Source organism: Polyodon spathula, unplaced genomic scaffold (genome assembly GCF_017654505.1).
Source record: "Polyodon spathula isolate WHYD16114869_AA unplaced genomic scaffold, ASM1765450v1 scaffolds_764, whole genome shotgun sequence".
Classification (NCBI taxonomy): Eukaryota; Metazoa; Chordata; class Actinopteri; order Acipenseriformes; family Polyodontidae; genus Polyodon; species Polyodon spathula.
The window spans coordinates 695,762-712,291 of NW_024472252.1; the positions used below are offsets into that span (position 1 = coordinate 695,762).

At 46.7% G+C, this 16,530-nt stretch overlaps 1 protein-coding gene across 8 annotated transcripts; it reads right to left on the bottom strand.

Moving 5' to 3' along the window:
* Window positions 1–510: 510 nt before the first annotated feature.
* Window positions 511–13,783, bottom strand: LOC121308678 (inositol polyphosphate 5-phosphatase K-like). 8 transcript variants are annotated; one of them, XM_041241230.1, is made up of 14 exons: window positions 13,660–13,742; window positions 11,568–11,655; window positions 8,356–8,463; window positions 8,074–8,182; window positions 7,494–7,610; window positions 6,837–7,012; window positions 6,384–6,495; window positions 6,007–6,116; window positions 5,622–5,648; window positions 4,035–4,251; window positions 3,404–3,541; window positions 3,197–3,280; window positions 2,665–2,769; window positions 511–2,055 (listed from the first exon to the last, which is right to left on the bottom strand). In XM_041241230.1, exons 2-14 carry the CDS (start codon window positions 11,645–11,647, stop codon window positions 1,975–1,977), a joined length of 1,464 nt encoding a protein of 487 aa, XP_041097164.1. In that variant the 5' UTR covers window positions 11,648–11,655; window positions 13,660–13,742; the 3' UTR covers window positions 511–1,974. The 8 variants fall into 8 exon arrangements, with proteins under 8 accessions (XP_041097164.1, XP_041097163.1, XP_041097158.1 ...); XM_041241229.1 differs by lacking the exon at window positions 13,660–13,742 and adding an exon at window positions 12,618–12,651; XM_041241224.1 differs by lacking the exon at window positions 13,660–13,742 and adding an exon at window positions 12,011–12,310.
* Between the last annotated feature and the right edge of the window lie 2,747 nt (window positions 13,784–16,530).

The window sequence follows — 16,530 nt, forward strand, 5'->3', positions numbered from 1 at the left end:
GCCTTTGGGAGTGAGGTTGCAGAGAAAACCGACAAGGTGTTGCAGGCCCGGCTCCCTCACGAGGCGGGTGTCATTGCTGTAGTCTGTCAAGTGATTTATTTTAGAAGCAGCATAGCGGGAAAGAGGCTACTATCTCCTCAAGTCAAACAAGAACACACTACAGGCCACATTTCAAAGAGCTTCCTCCAGTCCTTAATTAAAGAGCAAAACACCTATTTCACTTTACAAAACTATTATCAAACATGCAAGTCATGGCACGGAGATTCTCTGCAGCACCCTGCATTGGTTAGTTTCTCTGTTTTGTTCATCACTGTTGATTTATGAGTTCTGATTAAAAAAAGGAATTAAAGACTGGAGTAAACGCTTTTAAATGCTGGTGCTTCAAGCTGAATTTTCAGATAGTCCACTGAGGTGACATGCATTCTGAATTTATCAGGGGCTAGCGATTATGTGCTTCAACCCTTTGAAAACCAATCGATCTATTAAAACACATAAAAGAAGGCAAGGGAATAGAAATATTGATATATGTTTATTAATAATAATAACAACAACAACATGTATTTATTTCACTATGAAAATTACAGGAAAAGGGAATCAGCTTTGCACATCTTAACAGCATTTACACTACGCTAGAGCAGTCATGTGTATATTTAAAAATAACCAACAGGGTTAAAACGATATTATCACCAGACCTTGGCATTGACCTATGACAGAAGCCCCTGTACTTGTATTGAAGCCAGTGCTGGATATGGCCAGGGCTGCGTGGGGGCGTTGCGGGGGGGGGGGTTCGTGGGCTGCATGGGGGGTTATCATATTGCTGTCATTTTCACTTTTTTTGTGATTGTGTTAGAACTTATAAAAAGGATCAAATACAACATTAAAAAACGACAACACTGAGGCAAACGCCACTTCCTGTGGGTTCTTCCAGGATATTGCCTGGTTCTGCTGTAAGTGTAACTAGAATTAAGCCAGGACTGACTGCTCCTCTCTGAGTGATGCACAGTTGAATGGAGAGAGTGGTGCAGTTCGTAGCTTCTCCCCCTGCTGTCCAGTCTCTCTTATATCTCATTAAATACACACAACGAACTGGAACGCACTGAAGGAAGAGCAATTAATAAGTTGACAGATCCTTCTTCCCTATATCAGCAGGGGCTTGGACTGTAAAGTGCCCACTACCCTTAGGATTACTCCAACAAAAAAAATTAGAATCATTAGAACATGCCCTAATATACAGTACAGGAAGAACTGGTCCAGATCTAGAGTCACGTCATTATTTACTGAATTTTAGGCTCGCTGTTCAGTGCAAGGTCCTATTTAAAAAAAAACTGTACAACGCTGACGTTGCTGTTAGAAATATACCCGTCAGTAGAACAGATTTACATAAATCAGGGATCTATCTAATTAGAACGTGCCCATAGAATTTCTCCGGCATCATTTCAGGGTTTTGAAAAATAAATCTGGCGAGGTCAAATACTTAAAACATTTTTAAAATAATAAAACAGTACAGAATACACTAAAGGTCATGTGACTGCATATAGGAAGATGTGTGCGTGATGTCACTGCATTTGCATTTTATCAGTTCTGTCTAATTATTCCATTGGAATAACAGACCCCCATATAGAAACAGTGCAGTGTCTATTGCAGTGTTATAAGCCAATCATACAACAGATCTAATAAGCACTACATACAGCTGCTTCACTGGCCACCAAGCCAATGTGTGCACTAGTACCTGCTAAAGGTACTTGTTGGAGCATTTAGACCCAAGTGTGTGGTGTGCTGCCCTATCAGTTTGTAAACTACATTGGAAAAAGCCCTGGTTTATGTATTGAACTGAATCCAGCTCTGTGTTTAAAGGGGGCTCAACACAAGAGTTTAAAAACGAGCAGGGCAAAGACTTTAAAAACCGGGCCGGTGAGGCACGGCCGCGGAGTGAGCGTGTCTCCTCAGGCAGCCAATCACAAAGAGGCGGGGCTCTCAGAACTCGTCAGGCCTGTCCATTCCGTTCAAGCTCTCAGGGGTCACGCCCTCCGGGGGGGCGGACTTCGACCGGGTGATCTGGAAGAAAGGGGAAACGGAACGCTCAGTGCAAGAACATTCGAGCCACTCCGGCCAGCAAGCAGACCCCAGAGAACTTCCAAGAAACTGGACTTCATATTTTAGAGGCCTCACGCGTGTTCAGCTGCTTTCATTGGAAGCCAATTTAATTGACTAACAAACATCAACTTTAAGTAATCTGTTGCCTCTGCTTGTAATTCACAGAATACTGCGAATTGCAATTTTGATTAATGATGCGTTGGAATTGATCAAAAGGCAATGGGAAGTAGAACTGAAAAGCAGGAATTGACCCAAACCCACGCTGTAATCTCTCAGAAGCTTAGGGGCAGACTTGAGCTTTTTTTTTTTAGAGAATTTAGAGAAGTTTACGGCGCTTGGAACACTGCCCTGGACTGCATTAACCTTATTAGTGTTGATGCAATCCAGGGTGAATCCTCAGTGCTGCACAATGAACTCAGCTGTGCCTCATCCCAGCAGGGTACAGGTCCATCACCCCAGAACCTGGGTCTGGCAGAGATGCACCCGACCAAAAACAGGCACACATAGAGCAATTCATTTCTTCTATTTAAACAGTGCACAGTGGGGGCTGGAAAGGGGGGGGCTCCTTACCTGGAAAGGGGGGCTCATTCCGACGATACTCTGCAGGTTACTGCTGAAGTAGCACAGCAAGAACTCTCCCCCCAGAACCGGGATCTCCTCCCTGCTCACATACACCTGCGCAGAGAGCAAGAGGCACAGACGTGGGTGGAAGAGAGGACAGTTCTGCACTGCACAGACACTCACAGCAGTGAAACAACGGCATGCTGGAGTGGAACATTGTGACAGCGAAATCAGAAACGTTCTAGAATCCACACGAAACGCTGAGCTGGTGCTGAAGCGATTCACAGTTTAGTACGCAGCTCGGTTTTCACTTTCACTCTGTTACAACCTCTTAAATTAAAAGGAAAAAAAGCAGGAGACCAGGGATGGAGATAGGACTCTGACTGAGTAGCAGTTTCTCCCAGTCCAGGTTTTACTACAAGCTTGATTAGCCACAGTGTATAGGCAACAAGTGTCTTATTAAACTCCTAGTAAAACCAGGAACGGTTCACACCGCTATACAATGGAAGTCTTATTTCCATCTCTGCCGGTCAGTCTGTACCTGAACGACTTCATCAGTGCAGGACACTTCATCATCCTTGACCCACATGTACGAGACGTAGTCCATGTGACTCCTGAACCCCACCTGCAGGGGGCGAGAGTGAGCATCGTCAGGGCTGCAGAACAGCCTGGGGCTCCATCCTTACACAGAAGGCAGGGCAGCTCTTTATCGCTTATCAGTCTCTAGCCGAGCAGGACGGAGTCTCACCTTGTAGAGGCCGATCCAGTCCCAGGTGCTGCTGGGGAAGGGTTCCTGCGTGCTGTAGGTCACGAGGGCGTCCCAGTCCGCGCTCCACTCCCCCTCCGCGTGAATGATCACCAGGGGGGTGGTGTGCAGCTTCTTCAGCTGCGGGACGGGACGGGACACTGTTAACACTAGTGCACATGCAAGGGGTTACACACAATACAGGCTCCTCTTCCATTTCAAGATGTGTGGCCCAGGGTCCAGTTACAGCAACGCTGGTCCGCGCTTCACAGATGTCACCCATGCCTCATTGCTCATCCTTTTTAAATTATCACATACTGTTCCCTCTGGCTTCTTCACTGTGACGGGAGCAAGTTCAATGAATGATCCCCTGAAAGGGGAGTTGGGGGGCTCTCATACCCTGGAGTATTCTCACATCAGCATCAGCTGACGCTGGAAACTCCCTGCTTAGCTATTTTTTTGCACAGCTAATGCACTCTCTTATCAGACTTGAACATAAACAGAAATACTAAGCCTTTTGTCTCTTGTGAATTCTAAATGTAGAACTGTTTTGGTTCCGGAAGGTTTGGACATTCTGCTCCCCTGCTGTGTACCGGTGTGGAGGAGAGGGCTGCCCCGTCGTTCTGAATCTCACCTCCAGGCTGAAGGTTCCGGTGACTGGTTTGTGATCACTGATGCCGTAGCTCATGTGACTGGCGTAGCTCTCCAGCGTCACCCGGACAGACGGCTCTTGCTCTTTGGGTTCCGCTAGCTCCTCCTCTGGCTCCGCCTCCTGCTCTGGTGCATCGGGGGCGTCGCCCTTCACCCTCCACAGTATCCGGTCTGTCCAGGCTGGCTTGCGTTTCTTCCCGCTGTCAATCAGAAACACAGCTGAACTTCCCAACAAGGGCATCAGTACAGTAAACTGCAGTCTGTAGCTGCGGCTCGAGTTCGGCCGTGCAGTGTGCGTGATCTGAGATTCAGCACCGGCTAAATCAACAGCATGCAGCACTGTACCCCCAGAAATCAATTCAAGAGCAGATAAGAGACCGATTATCCAAAACTGACCACCCCTTGAGATTTAAAAGAGAACATTCCATCCAGAGATGGAAATAAGACTCCTATTGCATAGCAGTGTCACCCATTCCAGGTTTTACCACTAGCCCGATTAGCCACAAGGTGTACAGGTAACAAGCTCAGGTGTGTCTTTTAAACTCATAGCAAAACTAGGAATGGATCAAGCCGCTATACAATGGGAGTCTTATTTCCATCCCTGCATTCCCCTCTATATCTAGGCAAGACCCACACTCTCCAAACTAATCAGAGTTCTGTTATAAACTGGGAAAAACAACACTGTTATTAACTAACACACTTTAATCTGACTGATAAGGGGGTCAATGTGGTTTTGAAAGTTCAGTACAGTTTTTGATGGAGAACAAAAACTGTTAATCCAGTCAGTGATTTATTACCTGTATCTCTATTCTACTGCACAGGCCGGGACACATGCAAGTCTACATACAGGTAAAACAACACACTAGCATGACAGAGGCAAAACACACAGAAGGGAAACACACGCTTCGAGGAGGAGAAGCTATCAGCTAGACTCACAGTCCCACGAACAAGAGCAGGTGGTCAAACTAACACAGCCTGTGAAACTCAATGCTCTACAAGTTTAAGCCCCGGAGAGACATTTTTAAACTGGCATTTACATTTGCTTTTTCGAAGTCGTGTTCAACATGTCTTAAATGTTTCTAATGTTTTAATTCTTAATTGCCGCTCAGGTCATTGCTAGCTCCAATTGACGTACTTGATCCTGCATAGGAATTAAAAAAAAAAAAGAATATTTCATTGGGTCAAAAAATCTCCAGGGGGCATAAACAATGATTTGTACTCCTAGGCATGTGGGGGGGGTTAGTTTCCAATCAGAAGCTCTCAATAAAGGCTCTTCTGATCTGACACCTTACAACACTGCCACCAAGTGGCCTGCCAGCAAAGCGCAGCCCGGATTATTTGTCTCTTTTCCTTAGACAGATAACTCTCAGGGTCTCCTATGTATCACACGTCTGTATCAGGCTAGCAATCTCACTGCACTGCTTTACTGTTTTTCTTTCAATGGTTTGGTTTGGACAGGCGTCTGTCGGGCCAGCACACTTGCTGGCAGTGCTTAAAGGGTTAACATGTCACGCTCCCAGCATGAAACACTGCCTGTCAAATCCACACAGTGAACTCAAAATAACCTTACTGAAAACTCAACCACGTCCTCTGCTCCCTGCGAACCCAAAGAGAAGACAGGTGAAGGTTAGCATGAAGCGAGCTGCAGTGAGAGTAATGCAGTAAGAGGCGAGTTCAGAAAACTGCTAACCATACAAGTTTTATTCTGGTTTAACGTGTTACCTGTACCAGCACCTGGAGATAAAAAATACCCGTGTGACAAGCTGGGCAGGACACGCACCTGTTTTACCTATTGGTGGAGTACGTTGGTACATGCCAATCGGAAGCATTCTCATTAAGAATCTAAAGTTCATTCCATTCTTTCATCTGGGCTGTTCTATATCAGAGAGTAGGGGGGGCAGTTCCGCATGCACAGCCCAGGGTTTGTTTCCCTGCTCATGCAGGTCTTGCTTTACCTGGAGTCGTAGTTGTCCGAGTGCAGGTCGTACTTGTAGGTAGGTTTGAATCGGAGAGGCCCCTCCTGGAAATCCTTCAGAAAAGCCTCCTTCTTCTTGGCCATGTTTAACTGCGCAGAGAAACGCATTCAATAAAGCACGCCCCGCGGTAGCTGGATGCACACACAGGCATTACACTGTAAAGCGATAGCTCAACCGATCAATTGATATTGATCCCAATTTATAAGGAGCTACTGATTTTGGTGTGGCAGATCAGCTCTCCAAGCATGGGACGCTGCTCCATGACCGTGCACCTCTACTCGGTGTTAAATCTGTGGGATCTTGTTGTGCACAGTGCTCTGGGTTCAGTGCCGTGGCGCGCCAGACCTCCACCCCACCTGGTCTTTCTCCCAGAGCAGGTGGAAGCGTTTGTTGTTGATGGCCTCTCTCAGGAAGTGCATGCCGTGATCAGCGATGCGGAAGTTCAAGTCTCCGAACCAGAAGAGCACCCTGGAACGAGACAGCGAGACCAGATCAACACATTCCTCTCATCCAGCAGTGACAGTAGTATCTTGCTAGGCATTATAAATTCTTCTTGATACAAGTTCTAAGCCACTTATTGACAAGACAGCATTAAATGAGATCATAGATAACGGCAGGGGTAGATTTAATTCATACAGCTACTGAAATACTGATAGAAACTACAAGACAAACGTTGGCTTGTAACGCAAAGACAGCGACAAAGACGTCTCGTGGGAAAATCTTTAAATTTTAAATCACATCTTAATGACTAGAGACTGCTTTCACAGACCCCGATTAGCACTGCTCTTGGGGTCCCCCCTGCCCCTCACTTGTGGTCGAGGATCCTCGGTGCCGTCTCCGTCTCAAACTCCTGCGTCTCCAGGATGTGCTCGAAGTCGTCGAGTCTCTGGCTGGCGTACTCCATGTGTGCTGCGAGGTGGCAGTTCAGAAAGCAGATCAGGTGCCCGAAGAACGACATGCGCACAGAAACGCCTCCTTTATTCCCCTGGGATAGCGAAAGCAATATAAGAACACACACCCCGTCACTGCTGCCATCGCAGGCTCTGGAAAGCACTTCTGTTTTTTTTTTTTTTTTATTTAGAGTACCCCAATTCTTTTACTCCTGATTTTCTCCCCAGTTAAGAATGTCCAATCATCCCCCCCCCTCGTCGCAGCAAATCCCCAAACCGCTCAGGAGGACTGAAGGTTCAGCAGGTGTCCTCCGATCCCACGACCGAGCCAGCCTCCTCTTCTACACCCAGGAACTCCACAGCGAGCTACCAGCCTCTGGAGGGCAGCCAGCCCTGCAGGTGTCCGCTCAGACATCACTGGGCGCCTGGGCGTCTGTAGCGCAATGAGGAGAAACAGTCCTTGCCGGTTTTGTCTACCTCACCCGCAAGGGCGCCAGAGTCCCTAGTGAAGACAAGCGAGTTCGCACAGCCAGGAACCTGCGCTCCCCCGACTTCACGCCTCTTGCCCTGACTCACCCAGTAGCCGTAGAGGCCAGTGCGCGTGTAGCTGGCCTGGATGTCTCTTATAAAAGGGACGTGGCAGTGCTTTGCAAAGACGAGCAGCAGGAGACCCTGCATTCGGATGGAGGTCAGCTGAAAGACAAGAGGAGTCAATGCAGCGCTCATGAGAACGGGCATGCAATCCCAACACAGGCACTGCCGAATGCGGCTTGATGTTCCAGTGCATTCTTGTGCCAAATTTCCGTCCTTTGAATATTTTGCTCCATTAAAGCTGGAATAACCTTCCTTCCAGTATGACGGCAAGTGTCACTCCCTGCTTTTGAGGAATGAGATGTTTAATCTTAAGGGTCTATCCTGGATCTAAAACTGTCAATACATTTCCATGCAAGGCTGATCAAATTCAGGATCCCACAAACAATATAAAAAGGACCGTAATACGGGCTATTCAATTTACTGGTACCTCCAAAATCAGTAAGTTAAACCCGTGCGAGCCCCCAAATCGTAACACAGATATTAAACTGAACTGTCTGCTAAACGTCACCCTGATTGTAGCAGGAACCCCCCCCCCCCCCCCCCCCACCAAACACACACACACCTTGATGTATCCGAGCGGGGCGAGCGTGTCCATGAAGAAAGAACTCCAGGGGTCGTCGAAGGTCATGTCGCTGATGAAGTTCAGGACCTTGGAGTTCACCTCCTGCAGCCTGCGCAGAGCAGAAAGGAGAGGTCAGGAATCCATTCAGCTGTGCTTCTTCAACATGCCAGCAGCAACCTTTTCTAATTCAGCAATGGCAGCAGAGTCTTCCAGGGGAAATGCATGTTCTGCGGTAGATTGCACGAAGCTGTATTTTATTGGTGACCACAGCGCTCTACTCACCCGATGACGTACACATCCAGCGCCGGCCCCTCAGAGTCCAGCAGCAGCAAAGAGCTGACATCATCAGGGGGCGGGGCTGTGCCAACATTCCACGTGACCATGTGCAGCCTGGGGGTGAAGAAAGAACCAGGAGTTTAGAAAAACCAAAACAAGCGACCCTGAAGGATCTTCCACTCCAGAGCACTGGGACAGAGCGCTGCCCGAATCCTTGAGACTGCTTTTCTAACGGGACCGAGCCTTTGCGGGCTGCTGGGGACAGGCGGTTTGATAGTCCAGGTGCCTGCGTCACTCTGTCACCGCGGTGACCGACATCCACCGTAGGCAGGCTGACATGTGATGCTGCAGATCCTTTTCAGCTTTACACAACACAAGGCTAAGCAAATGATCCATAATAGTCCAGCTGCAGGCAAGTGAATTTAAGGGGTTCAAATTAAACATTCATATTGCTGCACAAATGTTCTCTGTGCTCAAAGCAGCAGCACCTAGCAACCATATCTAGGGATGTAAGCTAGCATATGTCAGGAACACAGATGGTTAATCACAGACAGGGTATACACAGGAGAAGCGAGTGAGGAGCAGCAGCAGAAGAGGCATGGCTTTCAGTGTTCCCTCTTGTGCCCTCACTGTCCCACAGGGAAAGGTCACTGATCACTATCTTTCCGTTTGAGATTCCTCACACACTTACAGTCTGTGCAACTGCAGAAAATAAACTGCTTGCGTTTCCTTTCTGTACTCCAGAGCTCTGTAAATTTTTTACTGATCGGTAACTGAACTAACAAAAACCCAAAACCCAGCACAGCCCGATCTCTAGATCACTCCTGCCTGCCCGCTGCTTTCCCCCTCTGCTCTCCCCGCAGCACCTGAAGTAGTCCTCCTCGCGGACGCTCCACTTGCTGCACAGCAGGAAGGCCTCGTCCAGGGTGCGGGACACCTCCTCCTGGACCTCCTCGTCGGAGCTCAGGTCCTCCACGCAGGCCAAGAGCTGCACCACGCGCTGCCGCAGCACGGCCCGGACCTCCGAGGAGCGGGAGGCAGCGCTGTCCTGGCTGTCCGAGCGACAGCGCAGCCCGCCGGGGGTGGGCAGGCCCTGCAGGGGGTCCATTCGGAGTTCTGGGATCGCTTTTCCAGGTGGAAAAATGTTAAATAAATGAAATGATATATTTGGTTGTATGGAAATAAAGTTCCAAGTGCATCAATATATTGAGAGAGTCTTGTTTAAGAACCCAACGGCTCGACGTTTCTTCAAGGGTTTCAAAATACTTCATTAATGCTACTTGAATTCCAAGCATTACAATCTATTAATTATTTAACAGTTATCAATAATATATAACCTATCGTTGCATAAAAATATATACAAATTTAAAGCTACATCAGCAAAAAATATTCCTTTGCCGGTATTCTTGACTCCCAGGTTATCTTTTAAAGAGATGAATGAGGTTGTTGAAATGATCTGGAGTCCTGGGCTGGTGCAAGCAGCAGGGCTAGGCTCCAATACGAACGCAGAGGCTGCATTAACAGATCCTGGAGCTGTTCTCAGAACCCTTTACCAGGGCAGCACCCCAGCGGTCTGTCCTCACAGCACACTGCATTCGGACTGAAAGCCAGCGACCCTTGCCAAACTACCACCAAAAAAAAAATTAAAAAAATAAAAAATAAAGGAAATCCTGTGAAATAAACAAACAGTGCTCTCTTCTTTCCAGCTTCCAGGTCCTCGAAGAAAAAGAAAAAGATTTGGGGATTTGAAGGTTTTACGAATGCTGGATTATTTCAGGTTATTTAGTTGGATCACATGTCCTGGGAATGAATGGAGCCTTGCCACTTCCACGATCCGCGGGTGCGAACTCCCAGTCCAGGCAATCAGAAGAGTATTGTTTCAAACGGGACCAATAGAACCAAATTGCGCACGCCACCACATAACTGAAATGCATTTCATGCAACATTATTACCAGCAGGCGGCACTGTTTGCTTGCATTTTCACCCTCTGCAACACGCTCAGTTCAGAAGGTCTCAAATAAAACTTGAATATCTTTTTGTAAAAGCACTGCGCTCTCGGAATGTGGGAAAACCACTGCCAAGCTTTTATCAAATCTGCCACGTTGCCTTTGATCTGCAGAGACTTTATTTATTACATAAGAAGTACATTACTCACCCTGCCTTTTACGGTTGTCAGACTTGTGAACTGTTCCTTTCTCAGTGACTGTCAGGGCAATGCACTCCCTATCAACTGATTAGTCATCCAGACACAACCCCACACAGCAGGCATGCAAGCTGGGTCCTCGTGAGGACAGCTAATCGCTCTCCTTCTCCAATAAAACACATCTTTCAAATAACCGACTGGCCAGCTTGTGGCTTCGACTTACCAGCTTTCAGCTACAATTCTGAAAATTAAAGATCGCACTACAGCAGTCGAGTCTTGTAACGCGATCCCTTCTGCCAAGCGCTGCAGACGTCCAGGAAACAAAGCGATGGCTTTTTTCACCCCCACAGGGTGTTTGTGACGCTGATAACTGCAGGAAAGACTAACCAATCTGATAGGCACTGGTATCAAAACTAGCCAGAGAACCTACACAAGCAGCCCAAACATGCCTATCAATGTTTCCCATGCTTTTCATACGCTTCACTACACGGTTTCACTGTCATGTATATTAATGGATAAGTGAAGATGTACGATATGCTGAGCCACCCAGCACTGCACAGTCCAGTGGAGTAACAGAGGCTTCCAGGGAGGTTCTGCAACACAGCGCCCTGTTCACCCTTCACCCCCCCCCCATCAGCCTCTCAGGGTCCACAATATCAAAGGAGAAAATGGGCTTTGCTGTGAGCGACGACAGGACTCTGTCCCTAATTAGTGTAACTCCTGGCTAATCACTTCGGACAGCAGTGCCGCGCTCTGCTGACCACAGGAATCCTGTTCCACAAAAACCACAAAATGCCTCTTTCAGGGGGGACTAATCTCTCAGCAGACTAAATCCATCACAAGGAGGTTCTTAAAAGAGTGAGGTGGGGGGGGTGTGAATTGAGATGCAGGACACTGCATTCATTTCAGGTCAATTCTGCAACAAGTCGCAGTTTTGATAACCAGGAATGAAGCAGGAGTACTGGCTCCCGTCGATGGGGAAGCGTCTACACTCCACAGCGCCACGTGTTAAGATCACTGCGAGGGATCCTATTGCACACTGCGGGACTCTCTTGCACTTAGAATGATGGCGTACCTGAAAGTCCCCTTCTTCTTGCTGTCAGACTTCCTGAGGGTCAGGGAGCTGACTGCGTCGGACATTCGGTTCAAATCCATCGCTGCGCCTGCAAATCAAGAAACATGCATCAGTCACACTGGACCGAGCGTTTGCATGCATCAGTCACACTGGACCGAGCGTTTGCATGCATCAGTCACACTGGACCGAGCGTTTGTTCTTTCTCAATTGTCTGTTTTTTTTTTTTTTAACTCATCATGAAATGCCAGTTTCGAGTCCCCTCAAAGCCACACACCCACTTTACAAAACACACTCCACGAGCTTGAATTACAGAGAAAGTGTACTTCAACAACTGAGTAAAATCAATCATATTCAACTGTCCATCCAAGAGGGCAATTACAAGTATATTGTTCAAAGAGTAGCCCATTTAAAGCCAATATGAATGACATGCAGATTAAAAAAACCTGGATTTCTATCTTGAACAAGAGGCTTCTTGTGAAGGATTGCACACCCGTGGCTTGAGATCACATGAGGACTCTGGGGTAAACGTGCATTTTCTTTTAAGGTGACTCTAGACGCTGAACTGAGTGCCCTGGAGACCCCATTCCTCTCCACTTCTCCTCGCTGCCCCACGGCGAGCCTGCCCTGGGCTGGAGGAAGCATGCTTTACTCCAGACCCCTTTCATAGCCACTCCCTGGGCCTGTTTCCTGAGACATGTTTGCAATGCTGCGGAGCGCAGACCAAGCAGAACTACTAATAATTACAAACCCAACTTGCTAATGAATTGCGTTTTATTTGTATTATGTAAAAAAAAAATGGGCAGATCCCTTGAAGCAGATTAGCCAGGTCCTGAATTTGTTAGAGCTGATCCCCTGGTCTAATCCAGGGCTTGCTGTCCCTGACTCGGTCCTGTGTACATCGTCACATGCTGTACCCTGAAGCAACATCACTCAGTAATCATAAGCCTATTTCCCAGTTGTTCCCTTATCTACCCTGCTGTGTTCAGTACATTATATTAAACGGTCTCTTGTTTCCTGAGCCACGGGTCTAGGTTTCTGAGACGGCAGCACCTGTTGAAAACCTGTACATTTCAGCCCAGAGCTGGTGAATGCTGTAACTTCCAACAGCGATGATATGAATCTCCCAGTGGCGTCGTTATAAGAGTAGGCAGCGTGTGTCTGACACGCAGGGTGAGTACGATCGGTCATGTTACACAGACAGGAAAGTTGGTCACAGCCAAGCGGGTGACGTTTTCCCTGTGTGAGCGACTGCAATCAACAATCAGCCTCATGATGGCTATTTAAAGGTATGCAAACAACCCCCCACCTCCAAATCACCCCAGGCTAAAACAAACACCCACACTGACGGAACTGAAGGGGATAGCAGCAAGCTAGCTTGACATTGACACGCGTTCTGTTCGTCTGCTGTCTCTGGTACACCCGCTTTGAATTCAAAATTAAGTGAACATCCTTTTCAATCCCAGACAGGGCGTGAAACTTTGTGCTATTTTCGGCGGTTTCGAATGCAAAACTCCAGTACAGAAAAGCAAAACTCCAGTACAGAACTAACGCTTAGCTTCACATGCACTTTACTGTCAGAGAGCTGGCTCTCTCACCAAAATAATATTCAATTTTGAATTTAAAAGCATCTGGAGCGTAGGTAATAACGATCAATACTTAATCAAATAAATGCGTGGGGAGAACTGGATGCTAATAATAACGTCTCTGGGTTTGACACAGCCCGCCAAATAAGTAAACGCTAACACAAATGATAATAATAATACAGTCACCGTGTGCATCATGCAGCTGCTGCCCCGTGTCGCGATAATAATAATACCCTGTCACCGTGTGCATCATGCAGCTGCTGCCCCGTGTCGCGATAATAATAACACACAGTCGCCGTGTGCATCATGCAGCTGCTGCCCCGTGTCGCGATAATGATAATACCCTGTCACCGTGTGCATCATGCAGCTGCTGCCCCGTGTCGCGATAATGATAATACCCTGTCACCGTGTGCATCATGCAGCTGCTGCCCCGTGTCGCGATAATGATAATACCCTGTCACCGTGTGCATCATGCAGCTGCTGCCCCGTGTCGCATGTTGAATATTTACCTGTTTTCCCCGTGTGCTGATAGCTCTTCAGCAGCTCCTGCCCGGCTGCAGACACAACCCCTCTTCTCACACTGTCGCTTGTGTTTTCCTCTGTCACTCAGCACCAGCTCCACTTCCTCCTCCTGCCAGCCTATCGGAGCCCTTAACTTAAAAGGGCAAGGTTTGGGACAGCTCTTAAAAGGGCAACGTCAGTTTTGAGGGCGACGTTTCCATGCACTCTACACAAACGCTTTGCAGTACAGGGATGGTAATCAGACTCCTATTGCACAGCTGTTTCACCCATTCCGGGTTTTAATACAAGCTTGATTAGCCCTAGTATGTATGTAACAAGCTCCTAATAGGCTCATAGTAAAACCAGGAATGGATCTGCTTTGCAATGGGAGTCTCATTTCCAGCGCTGCAGTGTCATACACTGTGCTTTAAGACACGTTTTGATATTTTTGTTACAGTGAAATAAAATTTACAAATATGGTTAAAAAATTAAATGCATTGAGCATAATAAATCTGTCTGATTGTAAAGTTGAAACTGAATATAAATAAAGGGAATGTATAGGAAATGAAGAGCAGACAGATTTGGCTTTATTGCGTTCTCTTAATGAAACTACATTAGTGTGTCGGCCATGTTGGCTCTACCGGATCAATAGTTTAGTAGCCAAGCTGGCTCCTTGATAGAGCCGCAATGGCATCAGTTGCATAGCGCCCTGATCCCTGTGTTATCAAAGTATATCATTATAAAGATAATACAGCACACCCTGGTGAAGTGAAGGGATTATAATAAGCACGGAGGTGAATTTCTATGTGTCGTATAACCCTTTCTGATGCTTAGAGTCCACTCCATGCGGCCACTTATGGATTCCTGTCAATAGCACTAATCTTTCTGCCAGAGTTAAAATCCCTTGAAACAACCAGCCCTTACGAAGAATGAAAAGCATTATCCTTAGGGAATTCTTCAGGGTCTTTGATACTGCCCGGCTCTCTGATTTTCAAGTAAAGTGAAAGGATTAGTTTAAACCCTCTGACAAACACCATTTGTATTACACATTCCGCATGTAGACGAGAACAAAGAAATAAATCTTGTGTTCTTAGCTGAGATATTCTTGTGAATAAACAGATTGCTCGGGTTGTATCAGTGGCTGCAAGTGACTGACCTCACATACAGTATAAGGCTGGTTTCACACACCCCAATTAGCACTACCCCTGGACTAGCTAATGCTAGCTGGGCAAGCTCCTCTAAGATTGATGCTCACCTCGGCCTGTGAAACCAGCAGTTTCAGACTGTATGGGAAAAACACAATCACCCAACAGTCCTGTACAAAGAGTGCTAATGGAGGTTTTCCAAATCCATTTCATTAGCGCTAGCATCGTTATCATTTGGCCCTTTGCTCGTATGGTACACACCCTATTGGAACGCGCTGTTGTCTCTGCTTCCTGGTACCTGTTCACTCAGCGGTGTTCAGATTCACTCCTGCGACTGCAGTAAGAACCGTGTCACTGTAACGCCGATGTGTTAGAGATTCTGTCCTGGTCGCTCACGTGGGATGAGGTTAAAAGCTCTGAAAGAGTCTGGCTCTTTCGCATTGTGGTTAAGATGCTCGCCCGCGGTGCCCCACGAGGTCACCGGATCGTGCCCAGCCTCTGCCCTGTTCCATGAGCTAAAGCACTGGGGATTTTCTTTCCAGTCCTGTGGTGCAGAGCAGCCTCCCACATTCCAGCAATCAGCTACAATGAGCCCCACTTGTCCATTGTGTGAAGCGCATACCCTGGTTAGCTTGCATAGCCCAAATAAACACGCCAAACTGCTAGTGTAGAGTTTTATTTGTTTTATTCCAATATTCCTGTATTGGAAGATTAGATGACAAAAAAGGCACAAACTCAATTTAAAAGAAAAGAGGGGAAATGCTAGTAAAACCCTTCTGCACAGTTCAGTGTAACACAGAGCTGCTCTTGAATCATTCCACCTTACAGCCCAGTTACTGGATCCAGGAGTGGCTGGGCTTGTCAAGTTAGCATGATTATTATTATTATTATTATTATTATTATTATTATTATTATTATTATTATTATTAGGGTTTATATTCCTTTTAGGTTTTGCTGTGCTAGAAGAGCCAGATCTGAATCAAGAAAAAAAACAAAACAAAATAGAGGACACATTAATAATTGTGTAACGAATTCTGTAAACAAATGGTTCTAGAGTCTTACAGAATGTAAACAAACAGAACAAATGATATGCAAATATATACACACATACACCATCCTGACAAAAAAAAAGAACTGGACTGGAAACTTCTGGCCAAGAAATTTGAATACGTTTCTACACACTCAACTAAGTGAAGTGCTGGGAGAGTGGATTGGAAGGGAATTTCTGACAGGCCAGTCTCGTTTATATCTAATATTATATACAGTACATATACTTTGTTTTTTTTTTTTAATATGGATCATATAATTACAGAAACAGACACAGGAATGCGTTTGATTAAGAAACTTAAACCCTTAGAAATCGACAGTGTGACCCGAGAACGGTTCACTTTGTGCTATTGAACACAAGCTGTGTTCTAGACGACTGATCGCGATCTCTGATCCAAATACTGCCATGCTTTCAAAGCACTGAACAGGACCTCCCTGGAGCACTGATGAAAAAGCACGACAGACGCGAAGGGAATGTCAGATGTTTGATTTCATCTCGGAACACACATTGTAAACACGTCAGTGGCGGTGTAGAGATCAGTTGGATACAGGGATGGAAAGAAGACTCCTGTTGCGTAGCGGTTTCATCCAGTCCAGGTTTTACTATGAGCTTGACCAGCCACGGTGTACAGCTAAACGAGCGCAGGGGTGCCTGATTAAACTCATGGTGAAACCAGCAACGGACCA

What these genes read in the sequence shown, in the direction of transcription:
- LOC121308678 (XM_041241224.1), bottom strand. Translation starts at nt 12,209, where the DNA reads ATGCTTCCTCCAGCCCAGGGCAGGCTCGCCGTGGGGCAGCGAGGAGAA. An exon ending in AAGAAGAAGGGGACTTTCAG is followed by an intron (nt 8,464 to 11,567) that starts GTACGCCATCAT and finishes CTTCACCCCCAG; the next exon opens with GCTGCACATGGTCACGTGGA. An exon ending in CTGGCCTCTACGGCTACTGG is followed by an intron (nt 7,013 to 7,493) that starts GTGAGTCAGGGC and finishes TCGCTATCCCAG; the next exon opens with GGGAATAAAGGAGGCGTTTC.